This window comes from Hemicordylus capensis, chromosome 5 (genome assembly GCF_027244095.1).
Source record: "Hemicordylus capensis ecotype Gifberg chromosome 5, rHemCap1.1.pri, whole genome shotgun sequence".
NCBI lineage: Eukaryota > Metazoa > Chordata > Lepidosauria > Squamata > Cordylidae > Hemicordylus > Hemicordylus capensis.
The window spans coordinates 37,797,998-37,815,003 of NC_069661.1; the positions used below are offsets into that span (position 1 = coordinate 37,797,998).

A 17,006-nucleotide genomic window follows, 5' to 3' on the forward strand; every position below is an offset into this window, starting at 1 on the left:
ATGTCTACATTCTCAATCATAGCACACAGTGTGAGTGCCTAGGAATAAAAGATTTTAGATTTTGGATATATCATTTGTCTTGGAAGTCATGTATCTGGTTGCCACCGTCTGCATCATGATGAGCTTTTTGGAAGAAGTGAATGGTTTCTGTCCTTCTCAGTGCACTTGCATTTACCACGGCAGAAGTGATGGCACGGGAACAAGGTGAGTGTCCTTTAAGCAAATGTTGCACAGCACAAAAGTCTGATAGGATTCAGAAGGACCACCAGCTCCTATGATCGGTGCAAACTGTGGGGGTACCCCATTCGTCTATCAGGAGAGAAGTTTGTATTTTTGCAACCCTCTTATGATAAACGATATGCAGGGAGAGGGGTGGGTGGTCATGAAATCTTATCTAATTGGATTGCATGCTGATGGCAGTTCTGGAGCTGAAGCTATAGAGAGAGAAAATCCTAGGAGCAGTGTCTAAATAAAGGGGGCAACTACCTATGGAACCTTCTAACTACAGTTTTTAGAATGCTATGGAGGCATGACTTGTCTAAAGTGGCGGGGTCATGAATGGAGCTTGTTGGTTTCATTAAGGACACTTCTACCTTGCTCCCTCCACCCCTAATTTGAGTGGTGCATAGTTGCTTGATTTGTGGGAAATGACCCCACAACCTGCATCTTCCAGCAATGCTAGTGCCTTTAAAAATATTTTAAATCTTCTAGCTAATACATTGCAGTTTGTTATGGTTAATCTTCAACAGTGAAGTCTCACTTGATGACAGGAAAAATGAAAATGCATATCCAGAAATCGGGTGGTTCTGCCTTCCAAATGGATAGCAGGAAGACAAAGGAAGGACTGGGTCCCTCATTGTCAAGAGAGGAGAATAGATGGGCAGGGTCCTCATCCGTATCTTGATCGGGGCCAGAACCATCAGCATAAGCCCAGCTTCTGGATGTGTTGCCCCCAAACAGCCAATTCCAAAAATGGTGAGGATGGTCCATTCACAGAGCCAGGTTCTGCAAGGGGTTTCTCTTCGCCGGAGTGAGGCCAAAGTCTGGAAACTTTTAAGTAATTTGAATCAATAGATAATATACATTGTTTTCCATTGCATATTTTTCCAAGTAGAATGTTTGTCTACTTGGATTGTTGCACCCTGTTTGGGACAAAATTTAAGAATGAGCAGCATAGAGGCAAAATGTCTTATCAGCATCTAATAGAAAAAGACAAGTGTTTGGAACAGTGGGGGCAGTGACTGAGGTACAACACACACAAACCATCTGTCTAAAATTTAGCTTTTTAAATTCTTGGTTGACCTTAGAAATAAAACTGCCCAGATTTTTGGAATCCTCCTAGCTTTGTGGATGAAAATAATCATTTACGAACAAATTTAGTTTTCCAATGTTAGAGCTAATCTACAGTTATGAAAAATTGTTGGCTTTGTGATGGGTGTAGTTCCCATTCTTTGCACTCTGAAGTATCTAAGTCTTATTTTTCCAAATACGTGGCATGGATGTGGTAGGACAAGGCATGGAGGGATTAACAGGTTGGGTCCATACAAAGGTTTGGAGAGCTTTCCTTTAGAAAATATTTATATTACTACTTTCCAACAAAAGTTCCTGAAGTGGTTTACATAGATATAAATAAATAGATAAATAAAATGGTTCCCTGCCCCAAAGGGTTCACAATCTAAAAAAAGAAATGCAAGACAGACACCAGCAACAACCACTGGAGGGATGTTGTATGGCGATGGATGGGTCCAGTTGCTTTCCCCCTACTAAATAAAGAGAATCACCACTTTTAAAAGATGCCTCTTTTGTTCAGTTATTTAAGATGCTTTTGATCCTAAATTATGTTTTTAGAAGATGCACTTGCATCACCATCTTTGTGTGGCTCTGGTGTTCACAGAGAACTACGGTTAAGGTTTCATTTTTGCCATTTACTTTGTAATAATCCCTTTGTGACCTCATTAGGATTTCTCTAAAGTGGGTTGAAGACTCGTGGAATTAGTCTTTATACACACTGAGCTTGGTATGTGCATACGGCCAACCTGGGGGCCCATTTGTGAGCTGGGCAGTGTGTAGAGAGATAGAAACTGGAACATATTAATGAGGAGCTGCTGTTCAAATAGACATTATTTCACTGATAATAATGTGTCTTAAATATGTTACAAGCACAGAGCGACATTTGGATGAAAAACAGACTGAATTTGAGAATGCTACCTGGAGTAACTGCAATTTCAAATTCAATCTGATTTTCATCCAAACATTTCTTTGGTCTTATAATATACTTGACATATATTATTGTCATTAAGCATTAGAGGCCCAGAGTAATACAAGAAGGTAATAAATAGAACTGTTAAAGGTATTATGTAAGTCATCTGGAGCTGTTTGCCCTGTTTGCTTTTTCCTACTCTGTCCCTGGCCTCTTCTTTTGGCACACAGTTGGCCTAAATGAAACATACAGATGAGGTAGGAAACCTGTGTCTGGACTGTACCACTTGAGATTGCAGGTTGGGGGAAATCATACATTCATTTTGCTGGATGAAAAAAACATTTTCCTGCACATAGCATGATGTGCTATGGTTCTAGACCCCAAGGTTCTATTTTTCTAGACATCTACTGAGTGGATATCCACACACGCCCTCCCACCCACCCCGGATGGTCTTCTAGTGAAGTGCTTCCTGCATCACAGTCTGCCCATTGCTCTATGGAGTGGTACAGTCAGTGTAAACTAGGCTGTGGTCTTCACAAAGGCCAAGAGGATAGCATCAAAATAGGAAAAGGAAAGCTAATTTGTACAGCAATACGCAAAACAAGAAGTATTTTAGTTTTACTAAGCTCAAATTTATTATGAACAATAATAAGCACACTTATTATTGCTACTTGATTTCCCCCATAGTGTCAATTCAATTTCACTTCTTTTCAAATAATCTCAGAGAGTCTCAACTTTCTATGCTCCAAAGGAGCACTGGAAGATACTTCAAGGGACTGATTAGAATTACTATGTGGGCATATTACTTCCCTAGCTTATTTTTATACTTAAGAGTTCTGCAGTTAGTGGGGTCCAACGAGGTGTTTTTTTACAGGAAAAACAATAGCTTTGCAGCTCTCTCTTTCTTTGATATTAGGTCTGTGCTATGCAATGATCCTGATATGTTTGAGATCCCGGTAAACGTTCCTGTAGATACAGTAAAACTCCGGATAGAAAAGACTGTCATACGAAAGATCCCAACAGAAGCCTTCTACTACTTGGTGGATCTCAAGTACCTGTGGCTCACCTACAACTCTTTGGCTAGCATTGACACCAGCAGTTTTTATAACTTAAAGCAGCTGCATGAGTTGCGTCTTGATGGGAATTTGCTTTCAAATTTTCCTTGGGAATCTTTGGCCGAGATGCCCAACCTACGAACCCTTGATTTACACAACAATAAAGTGACCAGTATTCCAGCTGAAGCTAGCAGGTATCTGAGAAACCTCACTTACTTGGATTTATCAAGCAACAAATTAACTTCCCTGCCATCAGACCTTATGGATACATGGCTTGCTCTTTCTGAAGCAGGATTGCCTAGAAATGCAGACTCAGTAACACAGAGGGTCATAATAGGTAAGTCAGTGAGTGCTTTGAATGTCTTTCCTTACATTGTGACAGCTGGTGTGTATCTGGTTGAATCCCCAGGTCAGGGTAAGATGCTTTTGCCTACATTCTTCTCACACTGAAAAAAGATTCTGTTGCTGGTTTGGCTGTACTTTAGTTACATGGGCTGACATCCAGAGCAATGGCGCACTTGTGGAATGAGCAAATTTAGCGAGTTAACTTATTTGCACTAAAAACTGGGGGGGCGGGGTGGGTGGGAGGTTGTACAAGTGCACTATAGTGCACGATATATAGCCCAACACCATCTTGAAAGTGATCTGTTTCTTGAATTCTCTTCTGTATGGACTGCAGGCCCCAGGCTGCTCTTATGAATCCTGGGTCTGATATGAGCTTGTGGGAAGCAGGATAATTATTTTCTTGCTTATGATTATTTGATGTGTTGAACTGGTGCATCCAAGTAGTGACCAAAACCTTTGAGCAGACATGCTTTACAGTGAATATTGTCTTTGAGCATCCTGCTGGAAATGATGTGGAACACATCTTTCAGATGCATGGTCAAATTTATCCTTGGGGCCTTTATAAACCACCTCATCAATACAAATAAAAGCTCAGTAGAGGGTGCTGTTCCTTTAGAGTGAGAATTGAACACTAGCTCTTAGGATGCTCCTCAGAGGAATGTGTTCTGGATGACCTTCAGAGTGCTCATTTTCCCTGGCCCTTGATTGTCTGCAAACTATCTTCCCATACTTCACTGCTGCGAATCTTGATTCAGTATTAGAGCTGTTCTCACAAAGTGTTTGATTTGAAAGCAGGTTTTACAGTATTTGCTTTCTATTTATTTGATATATGCCACATTTCTTCCAAAAATTGGAAATTTGGAAATGTTTTTAAGAGATTGTTTTAATGAAAGGTGGTATAAAAATTTAACTATATATATTAACGATAAATAAGCTCAAATATGTCAAATTCTAAAACAATACTCAATACAGGAAATCTTGACAGTAGATTAATATACCTTGCAATATAATATAATTTTGAGGTGGGAAGCTGTTGTTCAGCAGTTCTGCATTTAGGGATGAGTTCATCCAAATAGCCACAACAGAAATTCATAACTAGAATATTCTCTTTGGGGTCCCTCCTTTTCCCTTCCTCAATTTCTTTGCCTGATGGTTTACATAGGAAGTTGTGTTATACCAAGTCAGATCTAGCTCAGACTGCTAGCAGCTTCTCCAAGGTTGCAGGCAGCAGTCTCTCTCAGCCCTATCTTTGAAATGGCAGGGAGACTTATCCATTTCAAACAGAAGAGAACAAGAGGCTGGAGGAGGTTAGGCAGCAACTCCATAATGCTTTCATCCTATTGTTTTCTATCTGGAAATAGTGGGAGAGCAGTCACCGTTGTTGTTAGCAATAGCATTTCATGTCAATCCTCCTCCTGAGAGAGACTCTCATTAATGTGTCCCTTTGGCAAGATTAGTTGACAAAAGCCCCATTTACCCATTACATTCAACACTTGTGTAACAAGTGTACAATCACACAGGTACAGTCATTCATGTTCTATTGAATGTAGGTACAGCAGTGCACTTATTTGGTGAATCATGTGTTCGAGGGGCCCGTATTCAGATTCACTTACTTAAATGAAAGCAGGTACAGTCATTCACACAAAACTGTGTATGAGTGTACAGACATCTGATGTCTGAATAGGGCTAAAGAAGGGCATAGATCCATGGTTCCATCTAAACCATGTATTTCGTAGCTGTTTCCCTCACAAACACAAAATAATCTTATATAGATTTAACTAAGAGTTTATTCAGAAACGGCTCCATTTTGTCCTTCTCCTTTCCCTCCCTTTTCCTTTCTGACTCCAGCCCCCACACTCTCTACAAGATCCCCACTGGGATGGACAACCTTCTAAACAACAAAACATAAAAGACACTGGATAGAACACACCTTAGTCAGACAGCAGTGTATACAAAAGATGGACTCACATTGGAAGAAAAATAATTTATCTAGACTCTTCTTCAGTCAAAATGCCTAAGAATTTTATGACTGGTTCTGTTCTACACAGAGCAAACTAAGCGGGCTGCTATCAAAATATAAGTGTCGCAATTCAAAGTTGGAAGACCATTTAAGGGTTTTTCCAAGGACAAATCAGGTTTCCCTGAATTTTGAAGAGGTTTCTCCCAAGAAGAAATTATTGGGATTTTCTCCCAGATGGTTATTCAATGTCAGCAATTTGGAAAATATACGGTAGTATTTTCAGATTTGCTCCATATCCTGCCAAAGTTGCTTCTGTGACTTGGAGATGACTGTGAAAATGAAAGCAAAAAGGCAAAAATGTTGTGCTTTTAAATATTATAAGTGTAGAGTTGAAATGCTGGCAAGACTATGAGTGTACTATTTTTCTGTTCAAGGTTTGCAGGACAATCCATGGTACTGTGACTGTCGGATTTCAAAGCTAATTGAATTTTCCAAAATTGTGGATACCACAGTTGTGCTTCTGGACCCTTTTGTGGCCTGTAGTGGACCTGAGAGTCTGGCTGGTATCTTATTTCAAAGGGCAGAACTGGAACAGTGTTTGAAACCATCAGTCATGACTTCAGCCACAAAGATCACCTCACCCCTAGGAAGCAACGTCCTGCTACGCTGTGATGCAACTGGCTATCCTACCCCACAACTTACCTGGGTTAGATCAGACAACATACCAGTGAACTATACAGGTATTTATTAAGAAATGGAGAGCTAGAAGTGGTCTTACTTTGTGTTCGACTGAAGACCTGGTAACCTATAACACCGGTTATATCCTGGGACCCATTAGGCCCATTCACACATTACGTTTAACACTCATATGACAAGAGCAGAGTGTACATAGGCAGTCATTCACATGTTATGTTGAACGCAGGTACAGAGGTACGTTTCCTATCTGTACCATGCATTTGAAGGGCCTGTATCCAGGCTCACTTTTAAAATGAACACATGTACAGTTATTCACACAAACAAATGTACAAGTGTACAGACATCTGTACGCTCATACACCATGATGTCTCAATTGGGCTCTTGTGTCTCTCCTTTGTTAGTCTTTGTAAAGGTACATATGAAGCACAAACATAGTGGAGTAGACATTTTTGCCCAGATTTGTACATCTTACAAATGCATGTTCTATCTTGTGGTTCCTTCCAGGAGGGATACCCATAATTTAAAGTTTCCCTGTAACTTTAAATATGGCAGTTACTTCTCCATCGTGTTCTAATTGTATATGATCTAGCATGTCTTAAATTTTGTGATCAGGTCTAAGTAAGTTGAGTCCTAGACCTTGTGGGGAAGGTTGCAGCACAAATAGTGGCTGTGCAAGACCAGAGACACCTCATCCAGTGTTCCCTGTAACAGGAGTTCCCAGATGTTGTCTCTGCCAGAATCCCCAGTTAAAGGCGACTGGGGATTCTGGGAGTTGTAGTCAACAGCCTTTTGGAATCCCTGTTACAGGAAACACTGACCTCAACCCTGTGGGCTGCCTGGATTCTCCTGCCAGACTTTCCTCAAGCCTACATTTATGGCTCTGGTTAGCTACTTTTGTCTAGCCAAAATATAGGACTAGTATTTCCCTATGGATCTTCTTAGATTTTGTGTGGCTGTTGATACTAGTGGCATCACTATGGAATCGAGTAGGTGTTTGTGAACCCTTGAGTGCCTTTGTTTGTCCCTAAAGGGAGATCCTTAAGGCTGGTGTCATGTCCTCAGAATCCACTCTATTGCAGAGGGGCAGCCTATCAGGGTTTCCTCTTATTATTCTCTTTATTCAATGTATGTTTCTAGTTACTGGGTCAAATTGTAGGTGCTATCAGGAATAATGTTTAACTGTCTTAACTTTAATTCATCCTACTCCCTGAAGCCTCAATGCTTATTATGCCTATATACAGTGGGGGGTAGGATTTAAGTAAACCAGCTGAATGGATGAAGAGAGGCCAAACATAATAAAGGTGCCTTGACCCAGGACAAATGGGGCCACACATCACTATGAATGGGTCCAGACATCACATAGGTTTGATGTCTCCGGGTGCTTTGAAATCTATCTAGAACAGTGGTTCTCAACCCTATTTTTTTCATGGAGCACTTGAAAATTGCCTGGGTCATCATGGATCTCTTAATATGTCATAGGAACATAGGAAGTTGCCATATACTGAGTCAGACCATTGCTCCATCAAGCTCAGTATTGTCTACACAGACTGGCAGTGGCTTCTCCAAGGTTGGAGGCAGGAATCTCTCTCAGCCCTATCTTGGAGAAGCCAGGGAGGGAACTTGGAACCTAGATGCTCTTCCAGAGCGGCTCCATCTCCTAAGGGGAATCTCTTACAGTGCTCACACATCGTCTCCCATTCATATGCAACCAGGACAGACCCTGATTAGCTATGGGGACAAGTCACGCTTGCTACCACAAGACCCGCTCTCCTCCCTCAAAGCACACAACTTGCAGATGTAAGCATATCCAAGAACCTATCCAACATTCTGAGCATATAGTGTTTGCAAACTTTTGGTAACCTGCACCAGTAGTGAACTTAGAGGTGGAGAAAACTAATGCCCCCTACCCCACTCTCCCTAAAATCCAGAAACTGAGCAATCCCAAATATTAAGCAAGAGAAACAGCACATATCAGACATTGGGAGGATGAAGAGGTGCAAAGATTTGCAGCAGTGGCAACTGAAGAAGCAATGTACCAGGCAGTGGGAGGAGGAAGTAGCACAAACATTTAAAGCAGCCTTTGAAGCTTCTCCATGCAAAAGCTGAGCAAGCTCTCATGGTGCTGTATTATACTGTCTCGGAAGATGCACAGGAGTTCCAGTGACAGAGGTTTTTTCCAGGGTTGTGAATGTGGTCAGCAGTGAAAAAACCAGCACACAGGGAAAGATCTTGGGCATCACTCTGTGGACCTTCAGGAAGGTACACATGAACCTCTAGTGGCCCACACTTTGAGAAACACTGATCTAGGATACATCTTGGACCTGGAACATATACTGTAGATCAATTTAGGTTATCCTGACATACTCTTGTGTCAATAGTGCGCAACTGTTAGGTAAAGAAACTCCAATTTGCCTAGAGATTCACTCTATGGCATGGTTTAACAATCCAACCTGGAGTGCACACTTGTATTATTATCTATAACAGGGTTTCTTAACCTTGGGCCCCCAGATGTTTGGACTACAACTCCCATCATCCCCAGACATGGCCTTTGTGGCTGAGGATGATGAGTTGTAGTCCAACAACATCTGGGGGCCCAAAGTTAAGAAACCCTGATCTATACATCTCAAAGTATGTATTTATATTGTTTTAAAAGTGTCCTACCTTTCCATTATAGAACTTACTACTATTACTTATATACTGCTTTTCAATGAAAAAGTGCTCACAGTGGTTTACAGAGAAAAAGAGTAATAATAACATGGTTCTGTCTCCCGAAGGAGTCTGTCTAAAAAGAAACACAAGATAAATACCAGCCACAGCCACTGAAGGAATGGTGTGTTAGGGCTGAACAAGATGCATATGTAAAGTAGTTAACAATTAAAACCAGTGGCTGGCATGATGTGCAGCCTACCAGCTCTGGAATGGATCATCCTGGGGCTGCTACAGACTTAGAAAGTAGCCCGGATCTAAAATAGTATACCATAAATTATATGACTGCTGTTTATGAAAAGTGTTGGCAATATTCTCCTAGATAAGCTTTTTTAATTCGATTTTTCTGGCTGGAACTCATAAAGCCATGCAACTTGTTTAGCACACCTAACTGGGCTTTAAACTTGTGATTTTCAAACCCAGCCCCTGTCCTATGCCAAAAGCAAATCACTTTTGAAAGTGAGGGGGCATCTGAAAGAGATAGAGCATGAAGGCCTGCTACACAAAGCAAACCAGTCAAAATTCCCACTGGGCAGACTCAGAAGCCTTGGGCAAACCTGAACTAGCTCTTTGGATCATGGTTTGTGAGTAACAAGAGCCCTGCAGGGTCTGAGCGAAGTTTCACCAAGTCTGGCATCCTGTTTCCCACAGTAGCCAATCAGATGCCCTCACTTGCTCCTTAGCCACAAGTATTAAAAGACACACCGCCTCTAGACCTGGATGTTTGGGATGTGCACAGACTGGTTCGGTTTGGAGGGCCCTTTTAAGGGCCTCCAAACTGGTTCAAACAACTGGCTGTTCGGCCGGTTTGAAGGTGGGGGAGTCTGACTTTAAGGGCGGGCAGGGTGTACTTATCCCTCCCTCTGCTTCCCCCCCAACGGCACTCCATTAGTAAAAGCGCCTTCGGGGCGGCAGCATAACTCTCTGCCACCCCGTCTCCTCTTTGCCCAGAAGTACCAGGAAGTACCTGCTGCACGTGCGCACGTTGAGCAGCATGCACATGCGCGCTGGTTACTTCCTGGTACTTCAGACAAAGAGGAGACGGGGTGGCAGGGAGTATGCTGCCCCCCCGAAGGAGCCTTTTCTAATGGAGTGCCGTGGGGGGGGGTAAGTGCACCCTCCCCACCCTTAAAGACAGAACCCCACACCTCTGAACTTCCCCTGCCTGGTTCCGTGCACATCCCTACTGGATGTAGCATATAGCTATCATGAATACTCCTGAGTCTCCATTGCAGGGTTTTTTTTGCTTTTTTTAAGGTAGCAACATGGCTCTTCACCTAAACATTTATATGAGAGAACTCTTTTGTGTGTCTGCTGCTGCTCTGTGTTTTGTATTGTACTGTTTGTTTTATGTCTTATTTAAAACATTTATGCATTTTTTGTTTTTAAACTTTTAAATAAAGATGTATTTTTAATATTTAATATTTGTACTTCTAATTGTGTATTGTTTTAATTATATTGTAAACCGCTTAGGGGTTATTTTAATGAAAGGCAATCAATCAATTTTTATTATGGTTACAGACCAGCATAAAGTACAGGGAGAGGATACGGTCATTAAAAAGGCATAAAAGCCATAAAGGCATAGGCATAAGATGACATAAAAGGTCATAAGAGGGTGAGGATTGCATTAAATGACATAAAAGGTCATAAGAGGGCGAGGATTGCATTAAAATGTTATATAAAATTGCATAAGATTGGCCCCAAGGACCATATCACTCATAACAATGCATAAAAGACATAGAGGCATAAAAGGCATAAAAACACATAAAGGGGTAAGGATTGCATTTTTTAAAAAAAGATTATATAAAAAGATTATATAAAATATACAAGGGCAGCTGTAAGCAAGATAGAAATGTTATCACTTTTAGATAAAGTGAGGGGCCGTTAAATTGTAAAACTATAATGGGGCTAGGCTATCATGAAGTTCTCTGTGGTAGCGAGTTACAGGCACACTGGAGTTAAGCTGTAAAGCTGGGCGCTGAGCATGAGCTAGAGGTCATCGTGCGCCGGATTTTGAGCACTGCCATGCAAAACCTGGCAACACTATATGTGATGGCAGGATTGATATCAGAAAGCAGTAAAGAGGTGTAAAATTGACCCATTTGACTTGTGTGATAATAGCAGGATGAAGGTGGAGCGAATGTCCCTATAGTACAAGCACTGAAGAAGGAAATGCGCTGTTGTTTCTATATGTCTGGAGTCGCAGGGGTAGGGAGTCGTTCCGAAAATGGGATCTTTCTGAATTGTCCTTCAACCACGGCTGAGGGGAGAACATGACATCCCGCCAAAGAGAAGGCCCTCCTGTGCTTTATGACTTCCAGTTGTGTTAGATATGCCATTCATTCATTCATTCGATTTCTATACCGCCCTTCCAAAAATGGCTCAGAGCAGTTTATACAGAGAAATAACAAATAAATAAGATGGGTCAGGCAGTGTACCTGGGTCATTATAGCCAATCTTATGCAACTTTATACAACTTCTTAATGCAATTCTCACCCTCTTACGTCCTTTTATGGCTTTTATTGACTGTATCCTTTCCCTGTATTTTTTTGCTGATCTATAACCATAATAAAGATTAATTGATTGATTGAAAGGTGGTAAATAAAATTCAACAATACATACGTACTTCAACTGCTATTTTACATGTATACCCCAGCTTATTTATTACAAATATTGGTTCGTGACAATAAATTGCATTCTGTCTGTATGGTATGTTCCTATGTTGTTGTCATAGCATACAGCTAGAGCTGCAGAAAAAGGTACACAGTAAAATAATTCTTGGAAAAGACTGGTCACGATTTGTACATCAACGAAATGTGACGGACAAGAAGTGTCTCTAGGTGACTGGGCAGGGAACATATGAAGCTGACTTATACCGAATTAGAACATTGGTCCACTTACAGTAGGTCAGTATTGTCAACACTGGCTGTCCAGGGCGACTACCAGGCTTTCGCCAACACTGTGGAAATGCCTGGAAATCTTCTACACACACTTCTGCATTCAGTGTATATGCTTTACCGTTGAGTTACATCCCCTCTCCCTTTTGTAACACAGAAGCTTTTCTAATGTGGCAGAGAACTGGTCCTTTTCCCTTTTCAGGTTGGGGTGCCACAAAGGATTCACATAGAACTGTGACAGTCTTCTTATTTTAAAAAGTTGTAATTAACTGGCCAATTAAATCTGCATAAACTTGCTATGAATGATCTTTCTGAAGGGAAAGAAAGCATATTTGCAGATTTTCTTGGATGATGTGCCCATCTGTCACAGCAACCACCCCTGTAGAAAGGTATTCATTCCTGTGTCAGAAAGAATGAAGATGCCCTTTCTGAAATTTTGCCACCTGCATATTTTTCAAATACTTTGTATTGCTGCCTTCTTCATGAACACTGCCACCTGTTAAGATCATCAGGGGAGATCTGGTTGCGCTTACCACCGGCTTGTTTGGCAGTGACCCAAAACTGAGCCTTCTCTAGGGTTGCCCCAGACCTCAGGAACATGCTTCCAAATGTTCTCAAGCAACTCTTGAAAACATACTTATTTTATCAGGCTTTTCATGTATAGTGTGCTAAAGTTTTATTGATAGTTATTTTAATTTGTTTTATATGATTTACATTTTTAATTGTTTTAATTTCTAAATTGCCCCAGAGATTTTATATGGAGCAGTGTATAAATGCGATAAACACATAAACATTAAAATCTTAAAAAATAAATAAATCTGCTGGCTGATTAATGGGGATAGGTTTTCACTTGTTCAAAAGATGTTTAACCAGTTAAGCTCCTAAGTGTCACTGTCCTAAAAATGGATGCTTTTTGACACCTCAGTTGTCTTGTTGTAAAAAGTAAGACTTAACATAGTATGATTGTTCCTTTTTGTTCAGATGATCATCCTTACATGCATGTCATTCCTTTCCAGTTATTCAAGAAAGTCCAGGAGATGGTGTCCGATGGTCCATCATAAGCCTGACCGGCATTTCTTACAAGGATGCAGGTGACTACAGATGCAAAGCCAAAAATTTGGCTGGAATGTCAGAAGCTTCTGTTACTGTCAGTGTGGTCGGTGTTGTCACTACACTGTCTCCCCTAAGGTTTGGGAAGAAGACTGGAACAGACCAGCCAAACACCACCCAAGAAGAGTTCAAACAAGAATCTTTAAATGCAACCACTTCTCCTCTTCCTGCAGTATCAACGCTGCTTGCCACAACAGCAGTGGCTACCACTGAAAAGTCTACAACCACCACTGACAAAAAGGAACCCAAGTCCATGCCTGATGGAAAAAGGAATTCCAAGACTGTTTCCAATGGAAGCAAAAAGCAACCAGATGATACCAGTGTGAAGAATAATGGCACATCACTCAGTGCAGCAACAACTGAGCAAACAGTTGCAGTAAAGAACTTAAGAGTCATCCCTGAAACCGATGAAAGAGTGACTTTAATGTGGAAAACTGCCAATGCTGCAAGCAACTCTGCCCTGACCGTGCTGTACTCCAAGTATGGGGGAAAAGACATGCTTCCGCTGAGCACAGACCCCGCAAAAAACAAAGTGACCATTGATGGTTTAGAGCCCGGCACACAGTACATGGCCTGCGTATGTCCCAAAGGGACTCCACCCACAAAAGATCAATGCATTGTTTTCTCCACTGAAGGAATGAGTGTGGAAGAGGATTCTCAGGTTTCCATTTTGCTGGTGGCTAGTGGAGTAGCTTGTGTTGTTGTTCTACCCGTGATTTTTTTTTTACTGTATAAAGTCTTCATGCTTCACAGGAAACCAAAGTTGACTGGGGAAGCTGACCATGAAAAAGAGACCTATGTCAAATTTGAAACTCTGTCCCTTAAACCGCGCTCTGTGGGAGCAGGTGGGGAGCTCTGGGCTCGCCGGAACACTGAGGAGTCAGAAAGGCTGCTACTTTGTTCAAGATCAAGCATGGATTCTCAGATGACATTCAAAAGTGAAGGTTCACGGTCAGAGTACTTCTGCTGACTCTGGGTATTCTGTGGACAATCTGAAGGTCCCTGGGAGGGAGAAAGTGACTATGTACTGTAGTCTTGTGTCCGATATTCGACCAGTGCCAGGTATGAAACATCAAACACAGCATTGGATAGGATTCAAAGTAACTTGTGGTGGGATATGGTAAAGAAATAATGCCTCTTTCAAAAACTAACGTTTTGTGACTTAATGAGTTTTTGAAGCAACTTTGCCTGATTTATATTCTCTCAATACCTTTTTATTGATCTCGCATTTGTTGTATTTTGTGTATAAAAATGTATATCCTACCTATCCTTTACTATCCATGTGTCTTTGTTTCTGCAGTATATATGCTTCATTTAGCAGAATGGATCTTAAAAATACACGTTTGCTCACTGAGAATGCTAGACTGCTCTGCTTGAATATTTGAAAACTTAAGGGCCACAATTGAGCCCTTGGAAAAGACTGGTCACGATTTGTACATCCACGAAATGTGACGGACAAGGAGTGTCTCTAGGTGACTGGGCAGGGAACATATGAAGCTGACTTATACTGAATTAGAACATTGGTCCAGGCTGTGATCAGGAGTGTTTAAATCTGTTGAAATCAGTGGAGGCTCATTCATTTAATTTTGTTATGAATTGTGGCCAAAACGTCACATGAAGCTGTAAGGGAAGAATGGCAGTTCAGTCCCCAAATAGCAGAGCAAAACCAGTTTGGTGAGAAAGCAGCAAAGCAATAGGTCTTGAGACAGTTCTTTAGTACTGAAGAACTATAAGGATTTATTTAAAGGAAAGTTTACAAACAAGTGTGAAATAGCCTGCAGCTTGTTTCAGCTCATGTAGCTCATGGCTGAAGAGAGAGACCAAAACAAACCACCATCTCTGGAGAGACAAAGTGGAGACTAACACTGGGAGAGGGGAGCAGTCCAGCACTTTTATTCATGACCCTAACCCCACCCCCCCAGTGGTCACTATGAGACATCGCAGTTGAGAGCTGATGCTGCCAAGGTCCTAGCTCCAACAGAAGCTGCCTTATTGAGTTGGACCATTGGCCCATTTAGCTCCATACTGTATACACTGACTGGCAGCAGCTCTCCAAGGTATTTTCCAGCCCTGCCTGGCAATGCTAGGGATTGAACTTGAATCTTCTGTATGCAAAGCAAATGAACTATTGTCCATCCTCATTCTTTGTCGATGCTAGTTTGATTAAAATTTGGCATGGATTGTAGCACATAGTTAAAGATCTCATAATGCCAGATTGTGACCAGGAATTAGTCACGGCTAAAGTTAGTTACTCAGAATTCATAGTTTTCTTTTTTTGCATGTGAGAATTTTTGTTGCTGTTGTTGCTAAAAAGCATATTTTGAGTATATGTGGAAGAACCTTTACCTACATTATGGACGTAAGGTAAGGATTGAGGTGCATAGTTTTGTGAAAACTTGCTCATCCCTTCCAAAACAATTTTGGATTTTGTTTCTATCCTGTCTTCTTGCACAGAAAGTGCATGATTTGCTGTACAAGAAATGACATACACTGTTTATTTCTGAAATATTTGCTCGAAGCCTTTCATGTATATTTTGAATCCTTGTGATTTTTTTCAACTGCGATCAATCCTTAACATAATCTGAAAACGACAGAAGAATTTGGAGAACCTCAGGCATATTATAAGAAATTGTTAATAAAACATCCATTTCAGTTATAGTGTATTGCTTTTAATTAAGCTTAGCACTGAGTTAGTAAGGTCTTTCACACGCTGGGGAGGGCAGGCGGGCTTCAGGGAAGGTAGGAACTTGCCTGCCTTCCCTGGCAAAAGAGCAGATGCCATCTTCCTCTGTACCACGCACCTGCACGAGCAGTGGTTCAGCAGAAGGAGACACTGCGAGCAGGAGGACTTCTCCTCCTGCATCCCAGGGTGCCCCAGGGCACAAGCATGGTGGCTGCTCTCACTAGAGCAGCCGCTGCACTCAGCACAGCCGGTCGTCCCACCCAGTTCACCACTAGAAAATGGTGGTGGGCTGAGGGGAAGCCATATAACCCAGTGCCAGGAGCAACCTTGCTCTCAGTGCTTCACACATGTGCAGCCTAACCCAGGTTGGGCTGCCCTAGCCTGGTTTAGGCTGTGCATGTGAATACATGTTGTGTCATTTTTTCTTTCTTCATTTTCTTTTGCTGGAACTTCTTGTATAGAAGGCACTACTTGCAGTGAGCAAGGGAGTTCAGCCTTCACAGATAACAGAATCAGGTTCTCTAGGAATGAGCAAGACAAGGACTGTTTCAAAGGATATTATCTCCGCAAATAGACCCAATGTGATTAGGAAGGGAGATATACAGAGACAGTGCTGTCCAGAGACCTTTTGTGGATGTCCTGATGTTGTCCTGGCAATTTTCTTTATTGCATGGGAAGGTGGTTTATCGGAACCACTGCCTCATACATGGTCTAAAGCAGGGATCCTCAGCGTTGGGCCCCCAGATGTTCTTGGACTTCAACTCCCAGAATCCCCAGCCAAAGGCCACTGCAGCTGAGGATGCTGGGAGTTGAAGTCCAGGAACATCTGGGGGCCCAACGTTGAGGATCCCTGAAAAGTATTTGGACCCTGTGTAGACCAGCAGTTTGGGTGAAATGCGCCTCCCTCCCAGTGATAAGACTTGTGTTTGGGGCAGTATACAAATGTGTTAAATAAAATAAAAAGATAAATAAATGAAGGAATGTGCCAGGAAGACATCGGGACATCAAGGAAAGAACACTGCAAGTAGTGCCTTCTCTATAATGTTCTCTACCTTCTCTCTAAATATTTATTCTTAAGGCTTTCTAGTCTGCCTTAACAGCTCATATGATTTTTATCTGTCTAATGTAACTGCCCAGAACCTGATTAAGGGCATCTTTTTATGAAGAAAGAATTCCTTTATTTTTCTGCCTTAGGAACAGCACAGTTTCTGAAGATGTCTCTGGTGGTATCAAGCAGACTGAGATTTTGTACAAGCAGACAAATATTTTGTACAAGGATGCTGCTTCCAAGAAACATAGAAGAACCCCAGATCATTTTAAATGAGCTGAATATGCTTAGTTGTAAGCCCGATTT

General features: G+C 41.6%; 1 protein-coding gene across 1 annotated transcript; it reads left to right on the forward strand.

Moving 5' to 3' along the window:
* The first annotated feature begins 88 nt into the window (after nucleotides 1–88).
* LRIT3 (leucine rich repeat, Ig-like and transmembrane domains 3) lies at nucleotides 89–14,225 on the forward strand. Its single transcript, XM_053258362.1, has 4 exons — nucleotides 89–204; nucleotides 3,117–3,592; nucleotides 5,995–6,300; nucleotides 12,876–14,225. Exons 1-4 carry the CDS (start codon nucleotides 89–91, stop codon nucleotides 13,937–13,939), a joined length of 1,962 nt encoding a protein of 653 aa, XP_053114337.1. The 3' UTR covers nucleotides 13,940–14,225.
* Nucleotides 14,226–17,006: the final 2,781 nt, after the last annotated feature.